General features: G+C 38.0%; 1 protein-coding gene across 1 annotated transcript; it reads right to left on the bottom strand.

Moving 5' to 3' along the window:
* Window positions 1-1,871: 1,871 nt before the first annotated feature.
* On the bottom strand, window positions 1,872-26,269 carry slc35f6 (solute carrier family 35 member F6). The gene is made up of 6 exons (XM_062034729.1): window positions 26,105-26,269; window positions 11,772-11,844; window positions 11,509-11,680; window positions 11,206-11,421; window positions 8,747-8,857; window positions 1,872-3,377 (listed from the first exon to the last, which is right to left on the bottom strand). The coding sequence occupies exons 1-6, from the start codon at window positions 26,179-26,181 to the stop codon at window positions 2,878-2,880; spliced, it is 1,149 nt and encodes a 382-aa protein (XP_061890713.1). The 5' UTR covers window positions 26,182-26,269; the 3' UTR covers window positions 1,872-2,877.
* Window positions 26,270-27,577: the final 1,308 nt, after the last annotated feature.

Here is a 27,577-nt window from a genome sequence, read left to right on the forward strand (position 1 = left end):
ATCTCACAATTTTGACTTGATATTTTATACGTTCAACTTTTTATCTCACAATTTCGTCATATCCCATAACTTTTTAACTCGTAGGTATAACTTTTATATTATAACTTTGACTTTTTATCCCATAATTGTGACTTTCTATGTATAATTTACTTTTTAACTCTCATTTTAAAACATAAATCTAATTAATTTGGCTTTTTATCTCATAATGATGACTTTTTATCCCATAATTTAAACATTCAATAAATGATTGACTTTTTACCTCTTATGTAAAAAAATATCTCCTTAATTTGGCTTTGTGTCTCACGATTATGACTTTATCTCGAATTGTTATCTTATGTTTATCTCGTAATTTTGACTTTTTATCTCATAATTTTGACTTTTTATCCAAAAGTTTTGAGAGTTTTTTAATAATAAAACATTTTCTTAAATCACAATTTTGACTTTATATTCTATTGGTTCAACTTTTTATCTCACAATTTCGTCATATCCCATAACTTTTTAACTCGTAGGTATAACTTTTATATTATAATTTTGACTTTTTATCCCATAATTGTGACTTTCCATCTAATTTTGGACTTTTTATCTCATAATGATGACTTTTTATCCCATCATTTCAACTTTCTATGTACAATTGACTTTTTACGTCTTATTTTATAAAACATAAATCTAATTCATTTGGCTTTTTATCTCATAATGATGACTTTTTATCCCATAATTTAAACATTCTATAAATGATTGACTTTTTACCTCTTATGTAAAAAAATATCTCCTTAATTTGACTTTGTGTCTCACGATTATGACTTTATCTCGAATTTTTATCGTATGTTTATCTCGTAATTTTGACTTTTTATCTCATAATTTTCACTTTTTTATCCAAAAGTTTTCAGAGTTTTTTAATAATAAAACATTTTCTTATCTCACAATTTTGACTTTATATTCTATAGGTTCAACTTTTTGTCTCCCAATTTCGTCATAACCCATAACTTTTTAACTCGTAGGAATAACTTTTATATTATAATTTTGACTTTTGATCCCATAATTGTGACTTTCCATCTAATTTTTGACTTTTTATCTCATGATGATGACTTTTTACCTCTTATTTTAAAACATAAATCTCATTAATTTAGGTTTTTATCGCTTGATAACTTTTTATCCCATAATTTCAACTTTTTATATATGATTGACTTTTTACCTCTTACGTAAATATCTCATTAATTTGGCTTTTTGTCTCATAATTATGACTTTATCTCGAATTTGTATCTTATATTCATGTTTATCTCGTAATTTTGACTTTCTCTTCTTACATTTATGACTTTTTATCTCATAGTTTCAACTTTTTACCTCATAATTAGGTCTTTTTGTCCCATAATTATGACTTATTGTCTCACAATTTTACATTTATATCTCATAATAATGCATATATCTCTCATAATTATGACTTTTTATCTAAAAATGTAGATGTTTAATTTCCTGATTATTACCGTGGGAGTATTTTTTATTTTTGTGGGGTTTTTTAGCGACAGGAACAGGCTTTTTAACTATTGTGCTTGTAGCAAAGATGGACCTTTACGAATGATAGTTGCTTGCTATTGTGTTGATATACAATTATTACCCACAATCAATTATTGTCTCTTTGAGGCTGGTGTAATAAATACATCAATGTGTCAAAGCGGCTAATTAACACATTATTCCTGCATCCTGTTGGAGGGTCATGTGTATTACCTTTGACCTCCATTAAAGCATTACAAGGGTCCTCGGGGAGGATGTTGGACTGACTCAGGATGTGAACAGCAAGCAGGTGTCAGCTGTTAGCAGAGCAGTAATTGGACACTTAGAAAGTTACTAATTGTGCAAATATAACATTTGTTCACCATGACATGATTTTAATGACACTTCTCTTTTTTGTTTCCGTTCAGTACAAGGTGAAATGAAAAAGACTCTTGGTTCATACAGCGTGCGCAAATCCCTTATTTTTATGTGACAGAATACATTTTTCTTTTTTACCTGGAAAAATAACAATATTAAGTATTTGGCACAAGCTCACTGCTGAGTCAGCATTATTTAAAATTTTTAAAAAATTAAAATCTGAGTAAAATAACTCAAGATACTTAAAAAAATATTCTAATAAACAAATCTGAGTAAAATAAGTCAGGATACTCAAAAACATAACAAAAAGGGAAGAAAAAGAATGTCAGTAAAATAAGTCAGGATACCTAAAAAAATAATTCTGAGTAAAATAAGTCAGGATATTTAAAAAATAACCAAGTAAAATAAGTCAGGATACTTAAAATTTAAAAAATTTAAAAAAAAAAGAGTAAAAGTAGTCAGGATAATTAGAACAAATAATTGTGAGTGCAATAACTAACTTTTTTAAGTTAAAGTTAAAATACTTTAACTTTAACTTAAAAAATATTCTAAAAATATCTGAGTAAAATACGCCAAGATACTTAAAAAAAATTATTCTGAGTAAAATAAGTCAGGATATTTAAAAAATATTTGGAAAAAAAAACTCAGTAAAATAAGTCAGGATACTCAAAATATTTGGAAAAAAACCTAAGTAAAATAAGTCAGGATAATTAAAAATATTTGAAAAGAAACTAAGTAAAATAAGTCAGGATACTTAAAAAATATTCTAAAAACAAATCTGAGTAAAATGAGTCAAGATAATAAAACAATAAATTCTGAGTAAAATAAGTCGGGATACTTAAAAAAATATTTGAAAAACACTGAGTAAAATATGTCAGGATACTTAAAAAAAATATTCTAAAAAAAAAAAAAAGGAAGTAAAATGCAAGTACAGCAGTGTGGAGTAAAAAGTTGTATTCGATTAAAAGGTGCAGTGTTTTGGACTTTGTGCAAAGTGTAGCAGCTGCTACTTTAGCTCTGATCGGGTGCCTGCACTGAACCGTCGCCAAGCAGTCTCTCCCGTTCCCCCGCACTGCTCTGCTCCTCCTCCTCCTCCTCCCTGCCGGCCAGCCCGGCGCAGCACGGTATCCTGGCCAGCAGGGGCCGATGCAGTCCGTTGTAGAGCGCCGTGCCGGTCAACAGGACCAAGAAGCCCAGCACCTGCAGGCCGTGGAACTTCTCCCAGCCCAGCGCCAGGCTCATCGCCCAGATGACCAGCGTGCGCAGGCTGTCCAGCACCATGCGCGTGGTCGCGCTGATCTCCTTGGTGACGCTGATGCCGGCGAAGTTGAAGAAGGCGATACTGACCGTGTTGCCCAGCAGCGCCAGCAAGATGAGCGGCCGGTGGCCGATTTGACAGAAGGCGTCCAGCGCGTCCTCCAGGACCTGGCGGGGGTTGTCGCTGAACTCGCCCACGTGGATGAAGTACATAGGGATGAGCAGCAGCGTCAGGACGAAGAAACCAAAGAAACCTGGACATAGAAAAGAGTGTATCATCCAACAACGGAGGCTGGAGTCTATCCCAGACAAATCTGTATGTGTCCAACTTACCAAGGGATGTGCCGATCGGTATCATAATGAAAAGTATGTGATCCGCCACTGCGATTGATGTCATTTAATGCCGATCACAAATACCAATCCCAACTGACTGACACTATTTATTTTAGGTCCCCCGGCTGACAAGCGGCTAGCAGCTAATTATGTCTCTCCATACACAGTGTGGAGCCGCTCACCTAAATATCAATAATAACCAAACAAACTGCATTTTCTAATTTATTGAGTATTATTATCATGTAAACATGTTACACACCGAGAACAAGCCAGGGGCACGCAGGCTAATAGCTAAGCCAGGGGTGTCAAACGTACGGCCCGTGGGCCGGATCAGGCCCCCGAACAGGTTTTATCCGGCCCGCGGGATAAGTTTGCTAAATATAAAAATGAGCCGAAATTTTGGAATGAAAGAAACCGCCGTTCTAAATGTGTCCACTAGATGTCGCAATAGCAATTCTTTGTATCATTGGGGATGATGCTACATATGTAAAAAAAAAAAAAGAAGTAACCACATGATGTGAGTGCACCAGTCCAGGAAAATGGTCAAACTACATGAATAACATGATTTTGATATTATTTTTTTTATCTTGATAGATTGAAAATCAACACCAATGATTTGACTGATGAATATTATCACATAATTTATTCAGAAAGTATAAATAATGACAAATAAAGATAGAATACTGTTAACCACAACATGTAAGTGTAAAAAAAACCCCAACAACATTATGATTTGTACATTTTCAGAATGTGCTTGTTCTATTTTTAAAAAAAAAGAAAACAATCTGAAGTTGTCTTTATTTTTAAGTTATCGTGCCGTGATTTTACTAGTCCGGCCCACTTGGGAGTAGATTTTCCTCCATGTGGCCCCCGATCTAAAATGAGTTTGACACCCCTGAGCTAAGCTAACCGCTAAGCTAACCGCTAAGCTAGCTTCAAAGAGCGCAACGTAAACATTTTTTTAACAGCAAATTGACAGTTAGATTAGTAAGAATTAGAGAGAGGATAATAAAACGACACAGTAAGTACACGACACGTAAGAGAAGGGCGGACCCATCCATAAATTGGTGGTGTCGATACTAGAGGTAGTATCAATATAAGGTCGATGCAAGAGTACAAGAGCTGTTTGTATTTTCTCAATCATTTTGATGTCGTTTTTGTTAACTTTGACAAACACGGAGAATAATTACCTGCACACAGGAGGACCTTAAGGCCAAAAACCAAAGGATTTAAAAGAGTAATATATATTACTTTTTGCTTTTGTTTAGTTATTGTCTACTTTTGCTCAATTGTATATAACAAAAGAAAATAATGAACACATTTTAATATTGTGTTGCTATTAAACTGTCAAGAGCACTCACCATGAATAAATGCCAGCAGGCACAAGACGTTGATACAACGTTGATTATATTAAAACTGACTTTGAAACAACTTAAAGTATGTTGTTTCTACGTTATGTTTGAGTTGCTCAACGTCAGGAAATAAACAACATCTCAACGTTGTTTGAATGTCTTATGCCTGCTGGGATGGAAATCTTTACAGTTAATACATGTTATCGGTATTGGTATCGGCCGATCTCACTCATGGGTAATCGGTATTGGAATCGGCGGCACATAACCCTGATCGGATATTCCCTACCCGTAAGTAGTTCTACGTGGACTTGTAGAGCAGACAGGAGGACCAAGGGGCTAAATCAAGTTGAAATTATAGGATGTCTTTGTTTTAACATAGCCATACATTAAAGATGTACTATAAATAAATATGAAACTGGATAATAACTGAATTAGTCATGTCTAATCTTGTCATTAGCGTGTTGACGTAAGGGCCGGGCTTAGCATCAAATGACATTGATCACCGACACACTCAATCGCCCTAAAGCTAGCAAGAACAATCTATACACCCACAACACATCTCATCTGCTTGTGTTGTTGTTAACGACATCATCGATGTAACAACAACGTAGAAACAGCAGTTGCAACTTGAGAGGCGCTCCCTTTTTTTACAGCCTCAATTTGTCTGTCTCCTTACTCGAACTGCACACTTTATAGCTCGGTTGGTAGAGTGGCTGTGCTGGCAACTTGAGGGTTCCAGGTTCGATCCCCGCTTCCGCCATCCGAGTCACTGCCGTTGTGTCCTTGGGCAAGACACTTTACCCACCTGCTCCCAGTGCCACCCACACTGGTTTAAATGTAACTTAGATATTGGGTTTCACTATGTAAAGCGCTTTGAGTCACTAGAGAAAAAGCGCTATATAAATATAATTCACTTCACTTCACACTTTCTCCCTTCACAATAATAGCGCGGTGCGCCACATCCAGTGTGACTGCACTAACAAAATAAAGGTTTCAAAAAAGTACCCGACACAGGCATAATGTGCTTCAAGAACTTATTGAAACATTTACACAATTCTTATGCCTTGACCTAAAATATTGGTCAAAATTGTCAAAAAAAATGTTTTGCACCAATAAATGTGAGGATTTTTCCATTTACTTAACAAACATTTTATAAAATGTTATTTGACGCAAAAAGCATGCACTTTATGGCGGTAAAATAAATGTAAAAGGTAAAAAACGGAATTAAAAACAATTAAAATCGGAAAAACTGAATTTGATTGTTTTTTTATATTGCTTTTGTTATTAAAATGTATTGTTTCTATTCTTAATAATACTTGTTGTTGTTTATTTGTTACTAATTTATATATTTTTTAAAAACTATATTTAAAGTTGAGTTTTGGTGGTACAATAAATACTCATTTTTTCAAATTAATGAATAATCGTGTTATTAATCGTGATTACAATCTAAATCAAAATTGATTTTTTTTTTGCCATAATCGTTTAGCCCTAATATGTAGTACATGTGTACTGAAATACTACTGTATTTTAATAGTGTACTTGACCATTTAGTTGTATTCTTTCATCCAAAGTGGACTCAGGCACACTTGGTTGTAGATGCAGGTAAATAATCTTCCACTAGATGGCAGCAGGCAGCTAAGGACCTTGTCAGTCACACTATAATTCCTGAGTTCAGAATAACTGAAGTGGCAGTAACAAAAAGAGATCAAAAATCAAGGAAACATTTAAAACTTTGAACTGGGCCGCTAAAAATAAATGTAGTTGTATTTGTATAAGAAAATGGCAGCGCAGCATAAAGTCTTGTTCCATATGGGGTTTCGCCAGATATGCACACAAACATGGATATTTTTAAAAAGGAGATTCTTCTATTTTTGTATTGCTTATCCAACTTCTTCAATGTTTGTAAGCATTGGTTATGAGAAGACATCTCATAACTTGATTTAGACCCTCAGCCCTCCAGTCTTACTTGTGACCTGCAAGTCAAAGTCCACGTGTCAAACTCATTTTAGCTCAGGGGCCGCATGGAGGAAAATCTGTGCACACGCGGGGCGGACTATTAAAATCATGGCATTAAAACTACAAAATTAAGACAGCTCCAGATTGTTTTCTTTTGTCTTACTTTGGCCAAAAATAGAACAAACACATTCTGAAAATATTACAATAAAATTATAGAAAAAACAACCGGCAGCTGTAAAGTTTAGATCCATGAAGGAAAGAAGAAAGTGAGTGAATGTTTATTACTGAATACATTTACATATGCATAAAAATGTGTTTTCTTTTTTTAATTTTATTTTTTATGAATTAGGAAATGTTTATGACAACCGTTTTCCAAAACACAATATAGAATGTGAGATATAACAGGATAATGCATACATTTATAATTTCTTTTCAAAACGCTTACAAAAAAGTGGGACTCCAAAAAATTTACTGTAGAACCCCATTTTTCTGACTTGATGGGGTCCCTGGTACCCCATTTTGAAAATTCCTAGCGCCAACACTGATGGGAGTATTGGTGCGTACAAAACAGCAGCAGGCGGCTGTGGCCTGCGGGCCGCTTTTAATACTAATCAAATATCATCCCGGGGGCCATAGATAATTCATTCATGCCAGATCCGGCCCGCGGGCCTTCACTTTTACACGGCTGACCTAAAACTACTATGGTGTATCAAATGGAGTCACAAAAAAATAAGTTATTTTGGTTATCTTTTTTTTATTATTTTTTTTTTTTTTCCATTTTGTAATTGTGCACAAAATCGGAAATCGGGGAAAAGTATTTATTAGTTTTTCGTTTTGGATCTGGAAACAAATACAGCGGAACCTCAATTCACAAACCCCTCTTTTTGGGAACTTTTAAATTTACGGACTTTTAAACCGATCCAAATGTGCCTCTTTGTGCGAACCGTCTGTGTACAAACACTTCATTCGTTCATTTTGTGTCCCGCTGGCAGCCATTTTGTGCTTGCTCAAATTGAAGAGATCCTTTGTACCACGGCAAGGTATTAATTGCGATGAGAACAAACTTGTCTGGAAAAATATGCCAAAGCGCACTTCGGTGACACAGCGGAGGAAATTCTACCTCGCGTTCAGCATGCACACACACACGGCCCCTCCTCTCCCTCCCCTCCCAACTCCCCCTCGGTCTGCTTCTTTCCTCCTCATCAGCTTCTCATTTGCCGATAACAATGTAAAGTGAATTTTGCCTTTTTAAATGTGTATTTTTATAGCAATATGGTTGTTAAAGTTAATGATGTTTGTGATTTTTGATTGTTTGTGAGGGCACCAAAGGAGCGTGCTTGTGTTGACAGAGCAGCGCATACAGAACAGTTAAACTTGTTGTTGTATTTGTTTGATACACAATACTGTATAATACTTCATATAATGTTTAAAGTGTAAAAACCTCACTAAAATATGCATGGAACCATTATTCATATTTACATTGTTTCTTATAGAGAAAATTGCTTCACTATACAAACTTTTCTATTTACAAACTTTGTTCAAAGTCCAATTAAGTTAGTAAATTGAGGTTCCACTGTATTAAAAAAAACAATTTTGTGTTTTTACTTGTGGTTTTTGCTTGGAAAAATAACAAACCAACAATACACACATTTGGATCCCTATTGTTTGTGCTTTATTTTAATGCAACCTGTTACTATAATTGTAGTTTAAAGTTGCTTTGTCATGTCACGGCTGTAACATTTCCTTCCTTAAGTGCTGACAATTCAGAATACGTGTTGTTGTTGTTGACGTCTATACGTGTTACTGGACCTTTGCTTTTTGCACTATTGACTTTTTTTCCTGGGTCATTCCAGAAAGAATGTGTTATGTCAACGCAGGATGTAAACAAACTAATAGTCATTGCTGAGACAATGGAGAAGATGTATGTATGTTGAATGTACTCTTACTCTGTTGGGGATGGAGATGTGACATATGTTCTTTACCTTCAATTCCAACGGCTCGCAGAGGATGCACATCATGTTTATAGACAAACTTTTCCTCCAGGACCATCTGCACAGAGACTATGACCTGAGCCAAGATGATCAGAAGGTCTCCTAAAAGACAGAAGAGAGGAAAGGTGGTGGAATTGGGGTTGAGTTTTGTGTTCCTATGAGACTATCTATGGTTATTTTTTTGGTGGCAGCAGCGAAAAAAACTATTTAACAACAATATACAATTTCAGTTGAACTACAGTCAAATCTGTGTTAGCGGCCAGACAGAAGTAGTGTCATCAATTTCACTTTTGTAGCTGTATGTAGAAATGGCTCTTTGTGGACTTTTTGTATCTGCACTGCAACCACACAATTTTTTTATTGTGGGTTAAATAAAGTGCATCCGATCCTATATAGAGCGACACGCTAACAGCCGAACAGGTAACCATATTAACTATGAAGTTTGGTCGTGCCGTCTTGTTGATTCGTTGCATGGACTGAGAAGAGAAAGTAAAAATGAGTGCTGCAGAGAGCAAATAAATTGTGGAAAAAACAGGAAAAAGTCATATCGACGGTATGGCAGTTCTTTGGAGTTTTTCAAACAGACCGTAGTCAGAACAATGTGGTCTGTAAATGATGCAAGGCGCGCGTCCCCACGAAGACCACTGATACTACACAACTTTAGCCGTGCTCACCCTTTAGAGCACTATAAACCTGCAGAATTTCGTTCTTATCAGGTTTCTCTATGTTTACATTTTCACACTTTGCACTGTTTTGTTACACTTTATTAAGCATTTCTTACATATTACTTATTTTTGCATCTTATTTATAAACATTGTTAAGTTTTCAATCTGATTTTATAATTTTGTTTACATTGATTGGTTTCCATGGTTGTGTTGATGTTTCCTTTCCTTTCTGCCATGATAGCTGAGGAGATTGTAATCAGAGGAAGGTTACCAGAAAATTCCACACTATAAACCGCTACTTTTTTCTTACACTTTGAACCCCGAGGCTTATAAAACGGTGCGGCTCATTTGTGGATTTTTCTCAGATTACAGCCATAATAAAAATAGTTAACAAAAAAACAAGCAAATGCACTTAAAGTGTTTTATTGTTTGTGCTATGCCGGCATTTTATGGACGTGTTGGCTCACTGCAGGTGCTCTTCTATTTACGGGTAGTGCTTTGTTTTTCAACCGGAGCTTTCTACTCATATGGATTCTTTATTCATCACTCCAAGCAAAGTTTATGAGCTTTATAATATAACTAAAACTGTTTATACTTACTAAACCGTCCCATGCGTGATGTCTGTAGGAGTGTTTTCATGCATATTTGTATGTGCTATCTTAATGTAATGACGCTAGCGTCGTTAGCATGAGCTAATATGCTAACACGTTTGCAAGTGTGTGTGTTAGCATTATTAACTTACAATGACGTTCTTTTTTGTATTGTTTCAGTTTCACAAATTCCTCAGTAAATTCACAAAAACGTCACTGTGGAGTTATTGAGTCTGTTTAGCTGATTGGAGAGCTGGCTTCCGCAGCTAGTGGGTCCATGACGATGACTTCTGTTTTGTTTGATCAGCCGTTTTGCTGCCGCGTTACATACACCATTTGGAAACAATTAAGGTATGTGAATAGACATTTACAAAATATTTCATATCGGTGTATACCGTATTTTTCGGAGTATAAGTCGCTCCGGAGTATAAGTCGCACCTGCCCAAAATGCATAATAAAGAAGGTAAAAAACATGTATAAGTCGCACTGGAGTATAAGTCGCATTTTTGGGGGAAATTTATTTGATAAAACCCAACACCAAGAATAGACATTTGAAAGGCAATTTAAAATAAATAAAGAATAGTGAACAACAGGCTGAATAAGTGTACGTTATATGAGGCATAAATAACCAACTGAGAACGTCCCTGGTATGTTAACGTAACATATTATGGTAAGAGTCATTCAAATAACTATAACATATAGAACATGCTATACGTTTACCAAACAATCTTTGTCACTCCTGATCGCTAAATCCCATGAAATCTTATACGTCTAGTCTCTTACGTGAATGAGCTAAATAATATTATTTGATATTTTACGGTAATGTGTTAATAATTTCACACATAAGTCACTCCTGAGTATAAGTCGCACCCCCGGCCAAACTATGAAAAAAACTGCGACTTATAGTCCGAAAAATACGGTATACACAGTATATATGCAGCTTATAGTCTGGTGCGTCGAATATATGGAAAAATATTCTGAAATTTAGTGGGCTCGGCCTGGTGCGCTCTATAGTCCAGAAAATAAAATACATTTGAAATAAACATTTTGTACTAATAATATATTTTTCTCCTGATACCTGTTTTCGATAGGTTCTAAAAAATATCAAAAACTATGGACATTGAATGATACAAAAGACTTGTATCGTGATACATTTTCAGCCAGATCGCCCCATACCTATTATAATTTGCCCCACCTGTGAGGACGTCACTGAGTTTGTGACTGTCGTCTTGGTGTCCACTGAGGAAGTCGGCCAGACCCACTATCACCAGGCCCAGGATGGTGGTGAGGATCCCCACCCACTGACTGGTTAACAGCCGTCGCCTGAGAAACGCCACAGAAAGTAGCCCCGTGAAGATGATGACTGCGCCGCGGAGCATCTGGAAGCTGGAGGCGCTGGTCATGCTGAGAGCTAAACATCCAGACGAGGCTTTAATAAGCAACGTGGACATATGCAGTTGACCACTAAATATTTAGAAATTGATGGGAGTCGACCTACCTACGTACATGGTGGAGGTGGCCAACATGTCACACATGGCGGGGGGAAAGAACAGGAACGGGTTGAAGCTCTGGCCTGGGTTCATCTGGGGCTCAGGGCTGCGACGGTCGTGGCAGAGGAGGATGTAGAAGACGGCCAGACAGCTGAACTCGCCCAGAAACATGCCCACTGCCTGGGCGACAAACACACACACCAACACACAACTCACTCCTACGATCTGGGTCAGTATAGACGATTGGGATTTTGCATCCAAGCATTCTTACCTGGACAAAAGGGTGGGAGAATGTATGATTAGGGTCACCATGGCAGCCCGGTGCACTGAACGTGTCCGCCCACCTGTTTGTGGAAATGACATTTTTATGGTCGCAATTACAATGACCCGTTGTTTAATGTTATCTTAGCGGTTAGCTTAGCTGGGTGGTTGGAGCGCCGACCTAGTGGCTCCCTGGAGCTCTTTCAAAAATGTATGAAAATGGAAAAAGATGGGGGGGGGAAATAAACATTTTTGTTTTAATATGGATTCTGTAGGAGGACAAACATGACGCAAACCTTCCTAATTGTTAGAAATCCCACTGTTGAATATGTTTTTGCTTCATTGATGAGAGCAATTGTTTTGTGTTTTGTGATCGACATTAAAATGGCCGATGTACTTTTTCACGAAAATGGGCCGATACTGATCGGTACGCCGCTATTCATAACACTGCTAGCACCGTATTGCTAGCCAGTCATACACTACCGTTCAAAAGTTTGGGGTCACCCAAACAATTTTGTGGAATAGCCTTCATTTCTAAGAACAAGAATAGACTGTCGAGTTTCAGATGAAAGTTCTCTTTTTCTGGCCATTTTGAGCGTTTAATTGACCCCACAAATGTGATGCTCCAGAAACTCAATCTGCTCAAAGGAAGGTCAGTTTTGTAGCTTCTGTAACGAGCTAAACTGTTTTCAGATGTGTGAACATGATTGCACAAGGGTTTTCTAATCATCAATTAGCCTTCTGAGCCAATGAGCAAACACGTTGTACCATTAGAACACTGGAGTGATAGTTGCTGGAAATGGGCCTCTATACACCTATGTAGATATTGCACCAAAAACCAGACATTTGCAGCTAGAATAGTCATTTACCACATTAGCAATGTATAGAGTGTATTTCTTTAAAGTTAAGACTAGTTTAAAGTTATCTTCATTGAAAAGTACAGTGCTTTTCCTTCAAAAATAAGGACATTTCAATGTGACCCCAAACTTTTGAATGGTAGTGTACCTATGTTAGCCAGTAGCCAACAACCATAGACATCATAGACAGTTGTCTGTTTGGTCATGCTGACCGCGGAAGTTTTTTTCCAGGTTTATTTTGGGTAAGCACGCCATTTGTCCGCAAAGCTTGGCCCCAAGTTCCACATTTGCAGCGTCTAGTCACGCCGACCTCACTCTCTCGGCTTCTGTCATTTGTCCAAAAATAGTCGTCTATTACCAACTCTGCCATGATTACAACACGTTTTTCTCCAGACGTAGGAACTCACGTTTGTTGCCGGAAGTCGGAAGTGCGCTGCTATAAAAATGGAAATAAATGAGCTGAAGAAATCAGTCCTGGCATTGATTAAAATGACCAAAATACGGTAAATATTGTACATATTACATATTATGAATAGATCTGTTACGACATTATAAATATACATGTGTTCTAGTCTCTCATCATGATTGTGAAACATTCCCCAAAAGTGCAGTTCCCTTTTAAAACAGTGGTACCATTTTTCATTTTACAGAAATACACTGTAAAAACAACTGTAGATTTTACAGTAAAAAAAAAACTGACAGCACAGTCGCCCAAATCTTATCGTATAAATAAGGGTGGTATCGTTTTTCCATTTACAGTTATGCACTGTAAATACGACGACTACATCTTACGTTTTAAAACTTGCAGTCAGTCGCCAGACTGTTTGTGTAAAAATAACAGCGGTATCGTTCTTCCACTTAAAGTAATGCTCTGTAAAAACAACTGTAGATTTTACGTTAAAAAAAAACTGGCTTCTCAGTTGCCAGAATTTTTACAGTTAATATAACTGTGGTACCCTTTTGCCGTTTACACTACTGCACTGTAAAAACAATAATCATAGATATTACGGTAAATAACCAGCAGCACAGTTGCTAGGATTTTATAATGAAAAAATACCAGCGGTATCGCTTTTGTATTTATAGTCATGCTCTGTAAAAACGACTGTAGATTTTACATTAGAAAGTGTCAGTCAATTGCCAGAATTTTAGTGGAAAAATAACATTGCTAGCGTTTTTCCAATTACATTAATGCTTTGTAAAACCAAACTACGATAGATTTTGAGGTTAAAAACTGGCAACACATTCACCAGAATTTTACCATGAGAATAATAGTGGTACCGTTTTTTTCGTTAACAGAAATGTACTGTAAAAACAACAACCATAGATTTTAAAGGCCTACTGAAACCCACTACTACCGACCACACAGTCTGATAGTTTACATATCAATGATGAAATCTTAACATTGCAACACATGCCAATACGGCCGGGTTAACTTGTAAAGTGCAATTTTAAATTTCCTGCTAAACTTCCGGTTGAAAAACTCCTTTGGATACCCCATTGAATCAAATACAAAACAGCTCTGTTTTCATCTCATAATTCCACAGTATTCTGGACATCTGTGTTGGTGAATCTTTTGCAATTTGTTTAATGAACAATGGAGGCTGCAAAAAAGAACGTTGTAGGTGGGATCGGTGTATTAGCGGCTGGCTGTAGCAACACAACAAGGACTACTTACTTGGATAGCAGACGCCTAGCCGATGCTAGCCGCCAACCGCACGGATGATCGGGTGAAGTCCTTTGTCGCGCCGTCGATCGCTGGAACGCAGGTGAGCACGGGTGTTGATGAGCAGATGAGGGCTAGCTGGCGTAGGTGGAGCGCTAATGTTTTTATCATAGCTCTGTGAGGTCCGGTTGCTAAGTTAGCTTCAGCGTCGTTAGCAAAAGAATTGTTAAGCTTTGCCAGGCTGAGAATTATTTACCGTGTAGTTACATGTCCATGGTTTAATAGTATTGTTGATCTTCTGTCTATCCTTCCAGTCAGGGATTTATGTATTTTGTTTCTATCTGCATTTGAGAACGATGCTATCACGTTAGCTCCGTAGCTAAGTGTTTCGCCGATGTATTGTCGTGGAGATAAAAGTCACTGTGAATGTCCATTTCGCGTTCTCGACTTTCATTTTCAAGAGGATATAGTATCCGAGGTGGTTTAAAATACAAATCCGTGATCCACAATAGAAAAAGGAGAGAGTGTGGAATCCAATGAGCCAGCTTGTACCTAAGTTACGGTCAGAGCGAAAAAAGATACGTCCTTCACTGCCACTCTAGTCATTCACTCTAACGTTCCTCATCCAGAAATCTTTCATCCTCGCTCAAATTAATGGGGTAATCGTCGCTTTGTCGCTCCGAATCTCTCTCGCTCCATTGTAAACAATGGGGAATTGTGAGGAATACTACCTCCTGTGACGTCACGCTACTATCAGCGAGCAAAAGTTGCGAACTTTATCGTCGATTTTCTCTACTAAATCTTTTCAGCAAAAATATGGCAATATCGCGAAATGATCAAGTATGACACATAGAATGGATCTGCTATTCCCGTTTAAGTAAAAAAAAATCATTTCAGTAGGCCTTTAAGGGTGCTGGAATCTTACCGTGAAAATAACAGTGGTACCTTTTTTCCATTTACAGTAATGCACTTTGAAAACGACAAGGGTAGATTTTAAGATTCAGAACTGGCAACACATTCGCCAGAATTTTACTGTTGAAACAAACAATGGTACCGTTTTTTTCATTTGCAGAAAGGCGCACTGTAAAAACAATGGTCGCCACTGGAGTTTGACCATAAAAATAACCGTCAAACTGTTTTTCCGCTGATAAAAATGCACTGTAAAAACCACGAACGTAGATTTAACGTTAAAACTATCAGTCAGCTGTTTCGAGGGGATCAAAACAAATATGTTTAGAACTACATATTAACGTTAAATGGTTGCTTCGTTTTCAATAAGGGAACTACTTGTAGTAGTGCTTCTATCATCGCTACAGCAACCCTGGACACTTGAATGGTCAGTGAGGTGGACCAGGCAGGACACAGGTCTTGTTGTAACAATACGTTGAAGTTGTGTGCGGTGCTCATTGAAACCTTGCTAAAGCACTACAATGTTCCGACAATGTTTATTCCAGGACAAGAAATGGCCTATTTAGCTTCTGACCCTGTTGATTTTTATATACTAAATGTTCCCTACTACTCCTTTAATGGAATTCACAAGAACTTTCATAAGCCTTCGCACATATTTGGCAGGGACTTGTACCGATTTTCTTATTTGAAATAATAACAATGTAATTTCATGTTTGTGTGTCAAAGTATCGCATAACTTGAAACTGAGCAGTATTCTGTAACCAAGTGAGTCAGGTCTGATGGTGTTGTATTTTATGTCCATCGCATAAGAATATTATTTCACTGAATGTGTGACAATGCATCCAAAAACCGCCAACAATACTTTATTTACGTTTAGTAACCTGTATAATAACCAAGCTGTAGCGACATTGTTATTGTAAGAGGGAACACCGACAAAGTATTTTACCAGCGTAGTAACACATCGCCTTGCGACGGCATGCATGCGTCCACTGCTGAATGGCTTTTGAGTTTGTAACACACAACACAATTTAATAGGACACCAATCTTACTAACTTAAAATATGAATAATCATATTTCAGTATCTGTAAAGTTAAGTTAAAGTACCAATGATTGTCACACACACACTAGGTGTGGTGAAATGTGTCCTCTGCATTTGACCCATCCCCTTGATCACCCCCTGGGAGGTGAGGGGAGCAGTGGGCAGCAGCGGTGCTGCGCCCGGGAATCATTTTTGGTGATTTAACCCCCAATTCCAAACCTTGATGTTGAGTGCCAAGCAGGGATGTAATGGGTCCCATTTTTGTAGTCTTTGGTATGAATCGGCCGGGGTTTGAACTCACAACCTAAGTATTAGTCCACATTTCATGTTTTGTTTGTACACAGCTAGCTTGGCGGTGTATGTAGTTGTACTAACTAGCATGATGTGCTGCGCGTATAATTAACCGACGATAAATGAAAATTAGTGTCTGTAAGTTTTCCAGCGTCGATAAATTACCATGCGCATGCTTCAATAGCATTCGTGCTTTTTGTCGCTTTTAGCAGCTACGTACGTTTGTACCATAGCGGAAGGAAAAGAAGGGGGTGAATCATCTTGTCCTCATTAAGTGTCTTTGACTCGATCACACAGTGCAACTTGTTAGCATGTAGCAGCTAACAGGGACAAAATGAACACTAAACCAAACACAAAAGGGTTGTTTCTTTCTGTTATTAATATTCTGGTTCCTACATTATATATCAATATACAACAATACAGTCTGCAAGGGATACAGTCCGTAAGCACACATGATTGTGCGTGCTGCTGGTCCACTAATAGTACTAACCTTTAACAGTTAATTTTACTCATTTTCATTAATTACTCGTTTCTATGTAACTGTTTTTATATTGTTTTACTTTCTTTTTTATTCAAGAATTTTTTTAAATTTATTTATCTTATTATATTTTACTAATTTTTTTAAAAAGGACCTTATCTTCACCATACCTGGTTGTCCAAATTAGGCATAATAATGTGTTAATTCCACGACTGTATATATCGGTATCGGTTGATATCGGTATCGGTAATTAAGAGTTGGACAATATCGGATATCGGCAAAAAGCCATTATCCGACATCCCTAGTTTAAACCTATGGAAGAAGATGAGCCTATCAATACAGAGGAGCCAGTTTGCCGAATGTGTTCGAACACAACAAACCTGCACGCCCACTTGACACACAACCACTCGACAGTCCACACTCACTAGAGCGTTTGGTGAAGAAGCCAGATGACAGGTCAATGTAAACAAAAGACTGCAAAATAGTGTGCTTACTAGAGTGGTTAAATACATTGCCAAACACATGCTGCCATTTAGTACTGTTATAAACTCGGGAATCTGCCAAACTTAATTTAGTTTTGCATATGACCTGTTAATACATCTGTTTAAACTGTAGTGTATATATTGTTACTCTGCACTTTTGTTGAAGAACTTGATTGTCAAATACAACTAGACTTCTGCCTTTATGTTCAATATTGAAGTGCAACTTTGTCAACACTTTATTTAGCTATTTTAATTATTGGTATGATTGTGTATATTTGAGCCCCCCATCCCCCCCTTAAGATGTTATTCCTTTTAGTTGTAATGTTTATTCAAGTGCAACATTCTGCTAACAAAGTATATTTTCTTCTTATATGTTTGTTGTAACTTGGAGATTGAAACGTTTTAATTTCAATTAGTTTTAAATTACACAATAAATACAAGTTTATTGCATTTCAAATGATACACATGCATTATTATTATGTGTCTATCTGTGTTGGCCCTGCGATGAGGTGGCGACTTGTCCAGGGTGTACCCCGCTTTCCGCCCGTATGCAACTGAGATAGACTCGAGCACCCCCCGCGACCCCGAAAGAGACAAGCGGTAGAAAATGGATGGATTATCATTAAATTGGATGGATTATCATTAAATTAATGGTTAATTTGGTCTCATAAAAATCATGGCAATAATATAGTTTATCTGCAATAATTTGTTGGTAAATATATCGTCAAGCAAAATTTGTAATCGGCCCAGGCCTAACCCTGCCACACAAAAAATTACAAATGTGCGAACTTGTTTTACAACATACGTCACTTCCCCCTTTCCCCATTCATTAAAAAGACGATGCGAATGTACAATTACTGCTATCATGGCAGAAGCAACAAAACAACCAAAGAAACACAAAGTTTTGTCTAAGGAGACAAAAAAGAAAACGGAGGCTATAAAAGGACAGTCAAGGATCAACATTGGCCCGGCTTTCACTCGCTGGCGTGAGCTCAAAGATGAGGAGGGATTTTCAGCTGTTCCTGCTGTACTAGTAAGTGACTTTCGATGCACAAGTCAAAATGATAATGCTAATGTTAGTTATCAGAAATTTGTGTGGTAGCAATAAATAGCCACCAGCGTGATAGTTCACTGTTCCACACTGACACGACCAGCCATGCAACAAACTCAAAATTACTGTCTAAAGAAAAAACAATGCACAGACTGCAAACTGCAAATAAAAAATTTGAGTAAAATATATAGGCGTGGAAACATCAGTCATACTGAATCATTGTGGTATTATTGTGTCAGTTTGACGCTATATGCGCTAGTCCTCATGGGAAATGTGGTCTTCCTGCTGCAGAAAACAATACAGCTTTGGTCCACTGGTTCCGCCAAAATCAACCAAAACTGGAAGTTCTTAAGTGGGGCTCTAAGAATCATGAGTTTTGATCAGACAGTTGAAATTTGCATTCGAGCGCTGCTCGGACGAATTTAATTGTTGTACGTGTCCATGCACTAAGTTAGTCCGATTTAGTTCGGCTCTAAATAAGCATTCTACAGCCCGTGAAAACACCTTAATCTGATCGTGTTCGATATTTGAAATGTCGGACTAACACACCTGGATTATGCGATTGGAAACCAGATTTCTCGAGGGAGTGTGTGCGCCGGAGCGGACCCTTTGTGATATACGCCAGAAGCACATACCATTTAATCAAAACAGGCAACAATTGTAATGAAGAGGAGACTGTTTATTTGCTTCACAGATTAAAATTACTTTTTCAAGTAATAGAAAAAGAGAAACTGAGATTTTTTTGAAAAAGGTAGCTAAGGAAATGGAGAATGCCATCTTAATTCGGACTCCCGAACAAAATGAAAATGAGATGAAAGATGATGAAGCAGGAATATTTAAGGAGAATATTAAAATTCTCCAAACTGCATTCCACAAAACTGGCAAGATAGTCCAGAACAACAACAACCTTCATCTGGAACAGTACCGTCAGGGCACGAACGGTCTTTTCCTTCGAATTTAAAACTCCTTCCATCAATCTACAGAGCCTTGTCAATGATCTCCGGGACATTCAAAAGTTTGTTTGAATGTCCGAAAATTACTTCGAAAAAACTCTCTCGCCGGAGCTGCATCTGCTCAGATACTTGGTAGTAGCATCTTGTTCGTAGCGCAATCCAGGATCATTTCTTGATGCTGTCTGCTATTTAAAGGCCTACTGAAACCCACTACTACCGACCACGCAGTCTGATAGTTTATATATCAATGATGAAATCTTAACATTGCAACACATGCCAATACAACCGGGTTAACTTATAAAGTGCAATTTTAAATTTCCCGGGAAATATCCGGCTGAAAACGTCTCGGTATGATGACTTTTGCGCGTGTCGTCACGGAGTGTGCGGAAGTATTGGGCACCATTGTGTCCCAATACAAACAGCTCTGTTTTCATCGCAAAATTCCACAGTATTCTGGACATCTGTGTTGGTGAATCTTTTGCAATTTGTTTAATGGACAATGAAGACAGCAAAGAAGAAAGCTGCAGGTGGGATCGGTGTATTAGCGGCTGGCTACAGCAACACAACCAGGAGGACTTTGAGTTGGATAGCAGACGCGCTACCGTGAGTACGCAGCTTTCTTCCAAACATTTGATCGCTTGCCCGTCCGTGCGTGCCGCTATGTGCATGTCACGTACGTCACTTTGGGGAAATATATGTGCTGTATGAACTTTGCGGAAGTGAACGGTACTTTGGGCTGTGGGATTGAGTGTGTTGTGCGGGTGTTTGATTTGTATTGGCGGGTTATATGGACGGGAGGGGGGAGGTGTTTGTTATACGCGGTTAATTTGTGGCATATTAAATATAAGCCTGGTTGTGTTGTGGCTAATAGAGTATATATATATATGTCTTGTGTTTATTTACTGTTTTAGTCATTCCCAGCTGAATATCAGGTCCCACCCGCCTCTCACAGCATCTTCCCTATCTGAATCGCTTCCACTGACCTCTAATCCTTCACTTTCACTTTCCTCATCCACAAATCTTTCATCCTCGCTCAAATTAATGGGGTAATCGTCGCTTTCTCGGTCCGAATCGCTCATGCTGCTGGCGTCCATGATTAAAAACAATGTGCAGATGTGAGGAGCTCTTCAACCTGTGACGTCAACCTACTTCCGGTACAGGCAAGGCTTTTTTTATCAGCGACCAAAAGTTGCGAACTTTATCGTCGATGTTCTCTACTAAATCCTTTCAGCAAAAATATGGCAATATCGTGAAATGATCAAGTATGACACATAGAATGGACCTGCTATCCTCGTTTAACTAAGAAAATCTCATTTCAGTAGGCCTTTAACATCATAATAGCCATTAGAGACGTAATATTTGTAATCTGTGCCAATATTACAGCGGACATCAGGTACAGCACAGCAAAGTTGGTAACTTGTAAGGAGCCACAGAGGCAAGCGTGACGTCATAGGTCAACCGGAAAAGCAATATATTTATCTGTGCTAAAAGGAGATAATCACACGTCGTATGACCAATAGTCACATTAGAGAGCGCATGGATACTTGGACTTTATACGCACAGTAGATGTAAAAAAAAAAACTATTTGAGAAATCGGACTAATTTCGTGCATGGAAACGTAGTGAATGATTGGCCAAAATGTGCAGAGATTGGTTGAATTTGCGTGAATTGGCATTGCATTGTGAAGTCACAAATTGCTAGTTTTGCATTTTATCTGAAAATATTTGCAAAGTGAACCTCTATTTTTAAACTTTTAATTTGTTACACTTAATGTTCTGCTCAGTGGCCTTGTGGTTAGTGTCCGCCCTGACACTGGAAGGTTGTGACTTCTTACCAAAGACTATAAAAATGGGACCCGTTGCCTCCCTGCTTGGCACTCAGCATCAAGGGTTGGAATTGGGGGTTAAATCACCAAAATGATTCCCGAGCGCAGCCACTGATGTTGCTCACTGCTCCCCTCACCTCCCAGGGGGTGAACATGGGGATGGGTCAAATGCAGAGGATAATTTCAACACACTTAGTGTGTGTGTGACTATCAGTGGTACTTTAACTTTAACTTTATTTTATCTCTGCCTGGTGACAAGTTTCGTAGTCTGACAGAAGAGGAAGCGTGATCCACGTGTTCTCCGTTTTAATGTGCAAGACAAGGGACTGTGGCGGCGAAACGTGACGGATCAGCACTTTCCTCAAGCTCAGCCCGTCACCACACATCAGAAATTAAAATCTGCTGCCTCATTCGAGGTTAAAAAAAAAAAAAAGTAGACTAAGCGAGGTGCAACGAACCCTGTGAGCTTGTATCCGTTTCATGTGACTGTCGTGAAACGTCAGCTCGTAGTAGCAATATTTGTCCGTCTGGAACCTGACCTGCTTGTAAAAGTCTGCGCTGAGCAAAGTGAACTTTACTTTATTGGATGCTGCTCGGCTGACACGCCAACAACGGGATGGACAAGTGTGAGTCACGCAGCAGACAGCTGACATCACACATTGTTAGGGAAGTAAAGACAACGGTTGACTATGAGATATTTTCATCTTTAAACTTGTTCATGTATAACACGTAATATAATCAATTAAAAGGAAATCCCATCAACACTCTGTTTAATAAAAGGTTAAGTTTATAAAGCCTTGGCTTAAAGGGGAACTGCACTTTTTTTTAAATTTTGCCTATAATTCACCATCTTTATGAGAGACAACCACACGTTTTTCCTTTTTTTATGCATTCTAACTCGTAAATAAACGCTAGCAAAAGTCAGTTGAAGGATTTATATACGCGCTGTAAGCATGTAGTAACAGGCACATTCATAATAACATGCATGTTTTGCTCATTTTAACATCACTAATCATGGCAGACTTCATGAAAGACAACTAAGACTAATTTGGGACAAATGATGATCCAGAAATTTACCGTAAATTCTGGACTGTAAGCCGCTACTTTTTTCCTACACTTTGAACCCGGTGGCTTCAAAGACAGTGTGGCTAATGTATGGATTTTTCTTAATTGATGGCTATAATAAAAATATTTTTTATTTAAAAAAATAAAACAAGCAAAAACACTGAATGGGTGTTTTATTGTTTGTGCTATGACGCCATCTTTTGGACGAATTCCCTCACTGCAGGTGCTGCAGTGTCCTCCGTTTTCTATTCGAGCTCCAGTACTCTGGAATGCCCTCCCGGTAACAGTTAGAGATGCTACCTCAGTAGAAGCATTTAAGTCCCATCTTAGAACTCATTTGTATACTCTAGCCCAGTGATTCTTAACCTTGTTGGAGGTACCGAACCCCACCAGTTTCATATGCGCATTCACCGAACCCTTCTTTAGTGAAAAATAAAATGATGGGGTTTTTTTTTCAAATTCAAGACAAAGTTATATGTTTTTGGTAACACTTTAGTATGTGGAACATATTCTAAGTAACAAAGACTTAATTTAGAGTTTTTTGGACACTAGGGGAACATATTCTAAGTAACACAGACTTAATTTAGAGTTATTTGGTTAGGGTCAGGGTTAGAGGGTTAGGGTTATAATAAGGCCATGCAGAATAAGGCATTAATAAGTACTTAATAATGACTAGTTAAGAGCCAATATGTTACTAATGTGCATGTTAATAAGCAACTAATAATTAATGGTGAATATGTTCCCCATACTAAAGTGTTACCATGTTTTTTTACTGGTGCACAAAATGAACCATGCACGAACATCACCTTGTTCAAACAACAAAACCAACAATGCATAAACTCACAACAAATTACACACCTGCAAATAAGTGTGATTTCTGCTGTTGCCGTATCCGTAATACGCCGATAGGGAGAAGTTTTTATTTACACGATGAGTCGGGTGTGTTTTGACCTCCGCCGAACCCCTGAGCCTGACTTACCGAACCCCTAGGGTTCAATCGAACCCAGGTTAAGAACCACTGCTCTAGCCTTTAAATAGACCCCCCTTTTAAACAAGTTGATCTGCCGTCTCTCCTTCGCGGAGAGGGGGGACACAGATTAGGTGACCACAGCTGTTCAAAGTCGGGACCCGGGGTGGACCACTCATCTGTGCATCAGTTGGGGACGTCTCTGCGCTGCTGACTTGTCTCCACTCAAGATGATCTCCTGCTGGCCCCACTATGGACTGGACTCTCACACTATTAACTAGATCCACTCGACGTCCATTGCACCGGTCGCCCGGGGCGCGGGTCCCCACATTTGCGGTCCTCTCCAAGGTTTCTCATTGTAGCCTAGGGCTGGACGATATATCGATTTACTCGATATATCGCGGGTTTGTCTCTGTGCGATATAGAAAATGACTATATCGTGATATTGGAGTATACGTTCTCACAGAGTTGCTTTTAGCTGCAGGCATTACACTACAGGCGTTTCTCACTCTTTGTTGTCTCTCCTTCTCACAGAGACATAAAACGAGCGCACCTTCTTACATACGTCACATACGTATACGCCTTCGCGGAGCAGAGAGGTATCGGCATGGGTAACGTTAGCTGTGGTGCGAGTGGTAATATGAGAGAAAGAAGGTGCGAATATGGTAAGAAATGAAGGAATAATTAATTGCCAAGAAAAACAGCACGGGGTCCATCGTCTGGCGGTGGTTTGGCTTCAAGCGGGAATATGTCGAACAGACAACCGTAATATGTCAAGTGTGGTGCAAAAGCGTTGCTACAAAAAGTTGCATTACTGCTAATATGTAGCATCATTTGAAAAGTCACCCGCTAAAGAATGAAGAGTGTTTGAAACTCCGCATGTCAACATCTCCATTCGGTGCCACACCAACAAAATGCCGAGGCAACCATTTCCATATCAACACCGTATGAAACAAATAGTCAAAAACAAGGAGATAACGTCCGCAGGAACCTACCACATAGCGAAGGACATCAACTATTTGATTTCCTATTATGCAGCTCATTTTTATTTGACAGTTATTGAAATATCTTGTGTGACATCATGCACAAAAGTGCACTTTATTTGTTTTAAACTATTGTAGTGGCGTTCTGTACAAAAAGTGCACTTTAATTTACTGTTGTTTTGATATGTCATCTTAGTGACATCATGCACAAAAGTGCACTCAGCTTGTTTTAAAATGTCTCTGACAATCTTGCAATTTCTGTTTTGGAAATGACATGAATGTTTGTGCCACTGCTTAAAAATTGTTTAATAATTACAGTTTTGGTCAATTGACTTAGTTGTGATTTCCCTCTCTGCATGAAAGTTTAAAATGAGCATATATTAATGCAGTATGAACAAGAATGTTTTAATGTACACATAGAATCATCATACTGTTGTGATTATATGCATCAAGTGTTCATTCAAGGCAAAGGCAAAATATCGAGATATATATCGTGTATCGAGATATGGTCTAAAAATATCGAGATATTTTTTAAAAAAAACATATCGCCCAGCTCTACTTTGAACCCTGTGGCTTCAAAGACAGGGTGGCTAATGTATGGACTTTTCTTAATTGATGGCTATAATAAAAATTATTTGTATTTTTTTTAAAACAAGCAAAAACACTGAAAGGGTGTTTTTATTGTTTGTGCCATGACGCCATCTTTTGGACAAATTCCCTCACTGCAGGTGCTGCAGTGTCCTCCGTTTTCTATTCGAGCTCCAGTACTCTGGAGTGCCCAGTTAGAGATGCTACCTCAGTAGAAGCATTTGCGATCCCCTCCAAGGTTTCTCATTGTAGCCCATTCGGTTGAGTTTTTCCTTGCCCTGATGTGGGATCTGAGCCGAGGATGTCGTTGTGGCTTGCGCAGCCCTTTGAGACACTCGTGATTTAGGGCTATATAAATACACTTTGATTGATTGATTGATGATTTACGCAGTCAAAGTGGAGGCACGTACATAAGACCGCCCACAAAACGGCTTGAATATGGTCTGTAAAACATAATCTATGCCTTTATTTTGACCGAAGAACCACTATTTCATATTATGTCGACCACAAAGACGTGTTTTAAATTATACTATGGCCATTTTAAAAGAATCGTTGGGAACTCAATTCGAAACGAGGAACCAGTGTCCAACCCTAAACGAAACTACTTCATAACTACTTCAGATCATGAAGTATTTTGTTATTCAGATCTTCATTTTCATTTAATCTCATTTCCACTAGGTAATTGTGGCAATTAATGTTTAATTTTTTTTAGATTAAATTAAAATGAAATGTTACAATATTGACTCCAATATACAGGATATTGCTCATCAGTCGTTGCTGGGACACGTGACCTAACATGTTTAGTCACGTTACGATGAACACCACATGCCATTCATTATATTTATTATTATTTTAACAAGCAAAACTGGACATACTGTAGTTTTTATCACCAAATGAAGCTGTTTGAGGTGTGTTTCCTTTCTGGCAGCAGTCTTATTTTACATGATGCATTTATTGTCATGTAAAGGATGTCATTAGCAACTTTGTTAGCAACTAGCATTGTATGCTAGTATGTAAGTACGTAGTAATTACGTGTAAATAGATACGTAAACATGTTATGGAATAAGCCGGACGGAAACACTGTACGACAATGTCGTAAACCCGTTATTACGCGGAGTAAACACATCGTTCATACCCGGTTAGTTTTTAGCTAACATCACTGCATACATGTATCAAACTAGCGTGTACTTACTTGGCCGATAACGTGTTAATAGAGCCGGTTGTCAGCATAAGTCCCGCCAGGAACAGTTGGTATTTGGTCCACGCCATGCTTGAAGTCTGACCGGAACACACAAAAGCCGGGGCGAGAGACCACCGTCAAGTCTCGACTCTCCGTGGGATTCCAGCGGACTCTGAACGCCACATGACGCGCTCAAGAGTCAGGTGACCACACTACACAGCAACACGCCCCATTCAGGGTGCGTCGGGATTCAGGAACATCAGCACACGGATAGTTAATTACCATACAATGAGTGTGATAAAAAAAACACACGATTAGAATGTTTGTATACTGGCGTTAAATACCCTTTATAATCACATTGTTGGCTGCAGTGTGCCTCACTGATATTTGTTTTGAATACGGTTGTGTGCAGTTTCAAATGTTACACCCACTTGTTTAGGTATAATTAAAAATACACCAACAAAACCACGTTAAATATTGTTTATATTTATGGCCTTAACCCTGTAAACATAGATGCAGCTAACTTGCATCTGTAAACGTGATGTGGAACTGAAAGGCATTTTTACATGAAAACTTGAACCTACCAAAATGGACACGCTGTAAAACAGCAGAGGGAGACAAGAGACCACAATAAATATGTAGTGCTATTAAAGTGTACAATTGTGTTTTGTGACAGTAGTATCATGTTAATATAATTATTCTTTTGGATACATTTAATCGTAGGGTTGTCAAATTTAAATAGTTCATCTGATTCATCAAGAAAAAATGATTGCATTTAAAGGTAAGGATAGGATAGCATTGGATAGACTTTTTTTTTTTTTTCCAAAATGGGGAAATTATGTGGTTGCAGAAACGAAAAGTCAACAAAAATAAGGTATAAACACATGAAAGCAAGAGGGAAACATTAAAAAGCACAAATGACATCAAATACATTAAAAGAGCACAGAGCAGATGCAACAAGCCGCCACTTCAGCGGCGCCATTTCTGCATACAGCTACAAAAGTAAGACACAACGAATAATCAAAAATGAGCAATAATAATAATAATACTTATTGCACACATGCAAATGCACTATACCTAGGGACAAGCGGTAGGAAATGGATGGATGGATGCTGCTTTACCTGGCTTCACCATGGATAGTTTAGGTAACCACTATTGGTGTTTGTTTACTGACATTTTTGCTTCAAAATGCACCCTGATGGGACTACATAGTACTTTTACCAAGTTTTAAGCTAATAAATGTGGTGCATTCAAGGAACACACTTAGAAAAATAATCATGTATGACATTCTGACAGTTAAATTGCATTGGTGCAAAAAAAATAAAAATAAAAAGTTGATTCAAACTATGCATGCAACTTGAAGTAGATTTGCTGTTCAAAAGTGTGATTTTGTCTGATTTTAACAAATGTATCATTTGACAGCACTATGTTTATTGCAATACATTTGGGGGAAAATTGCACATTTTCTCATGTTTCAACATTGCT

This window comes from Entelurus aequoreus, linkage group LG23 (assembly GCF_033978785.1).
Source record: "Entelurus aequoreus isolate RoL-2023_Sb linkage group LG23, RoL_Eaeq_v1.1, whole genome shotgun sequence".
Taxonomy (NCBI): domain Eukaryota; kingdom Metazoa; phylum Chordata; class Actinopteri; order Syngnathiformes; family Syngnathidae; genus Entelurus; species Entelurus aequoreus.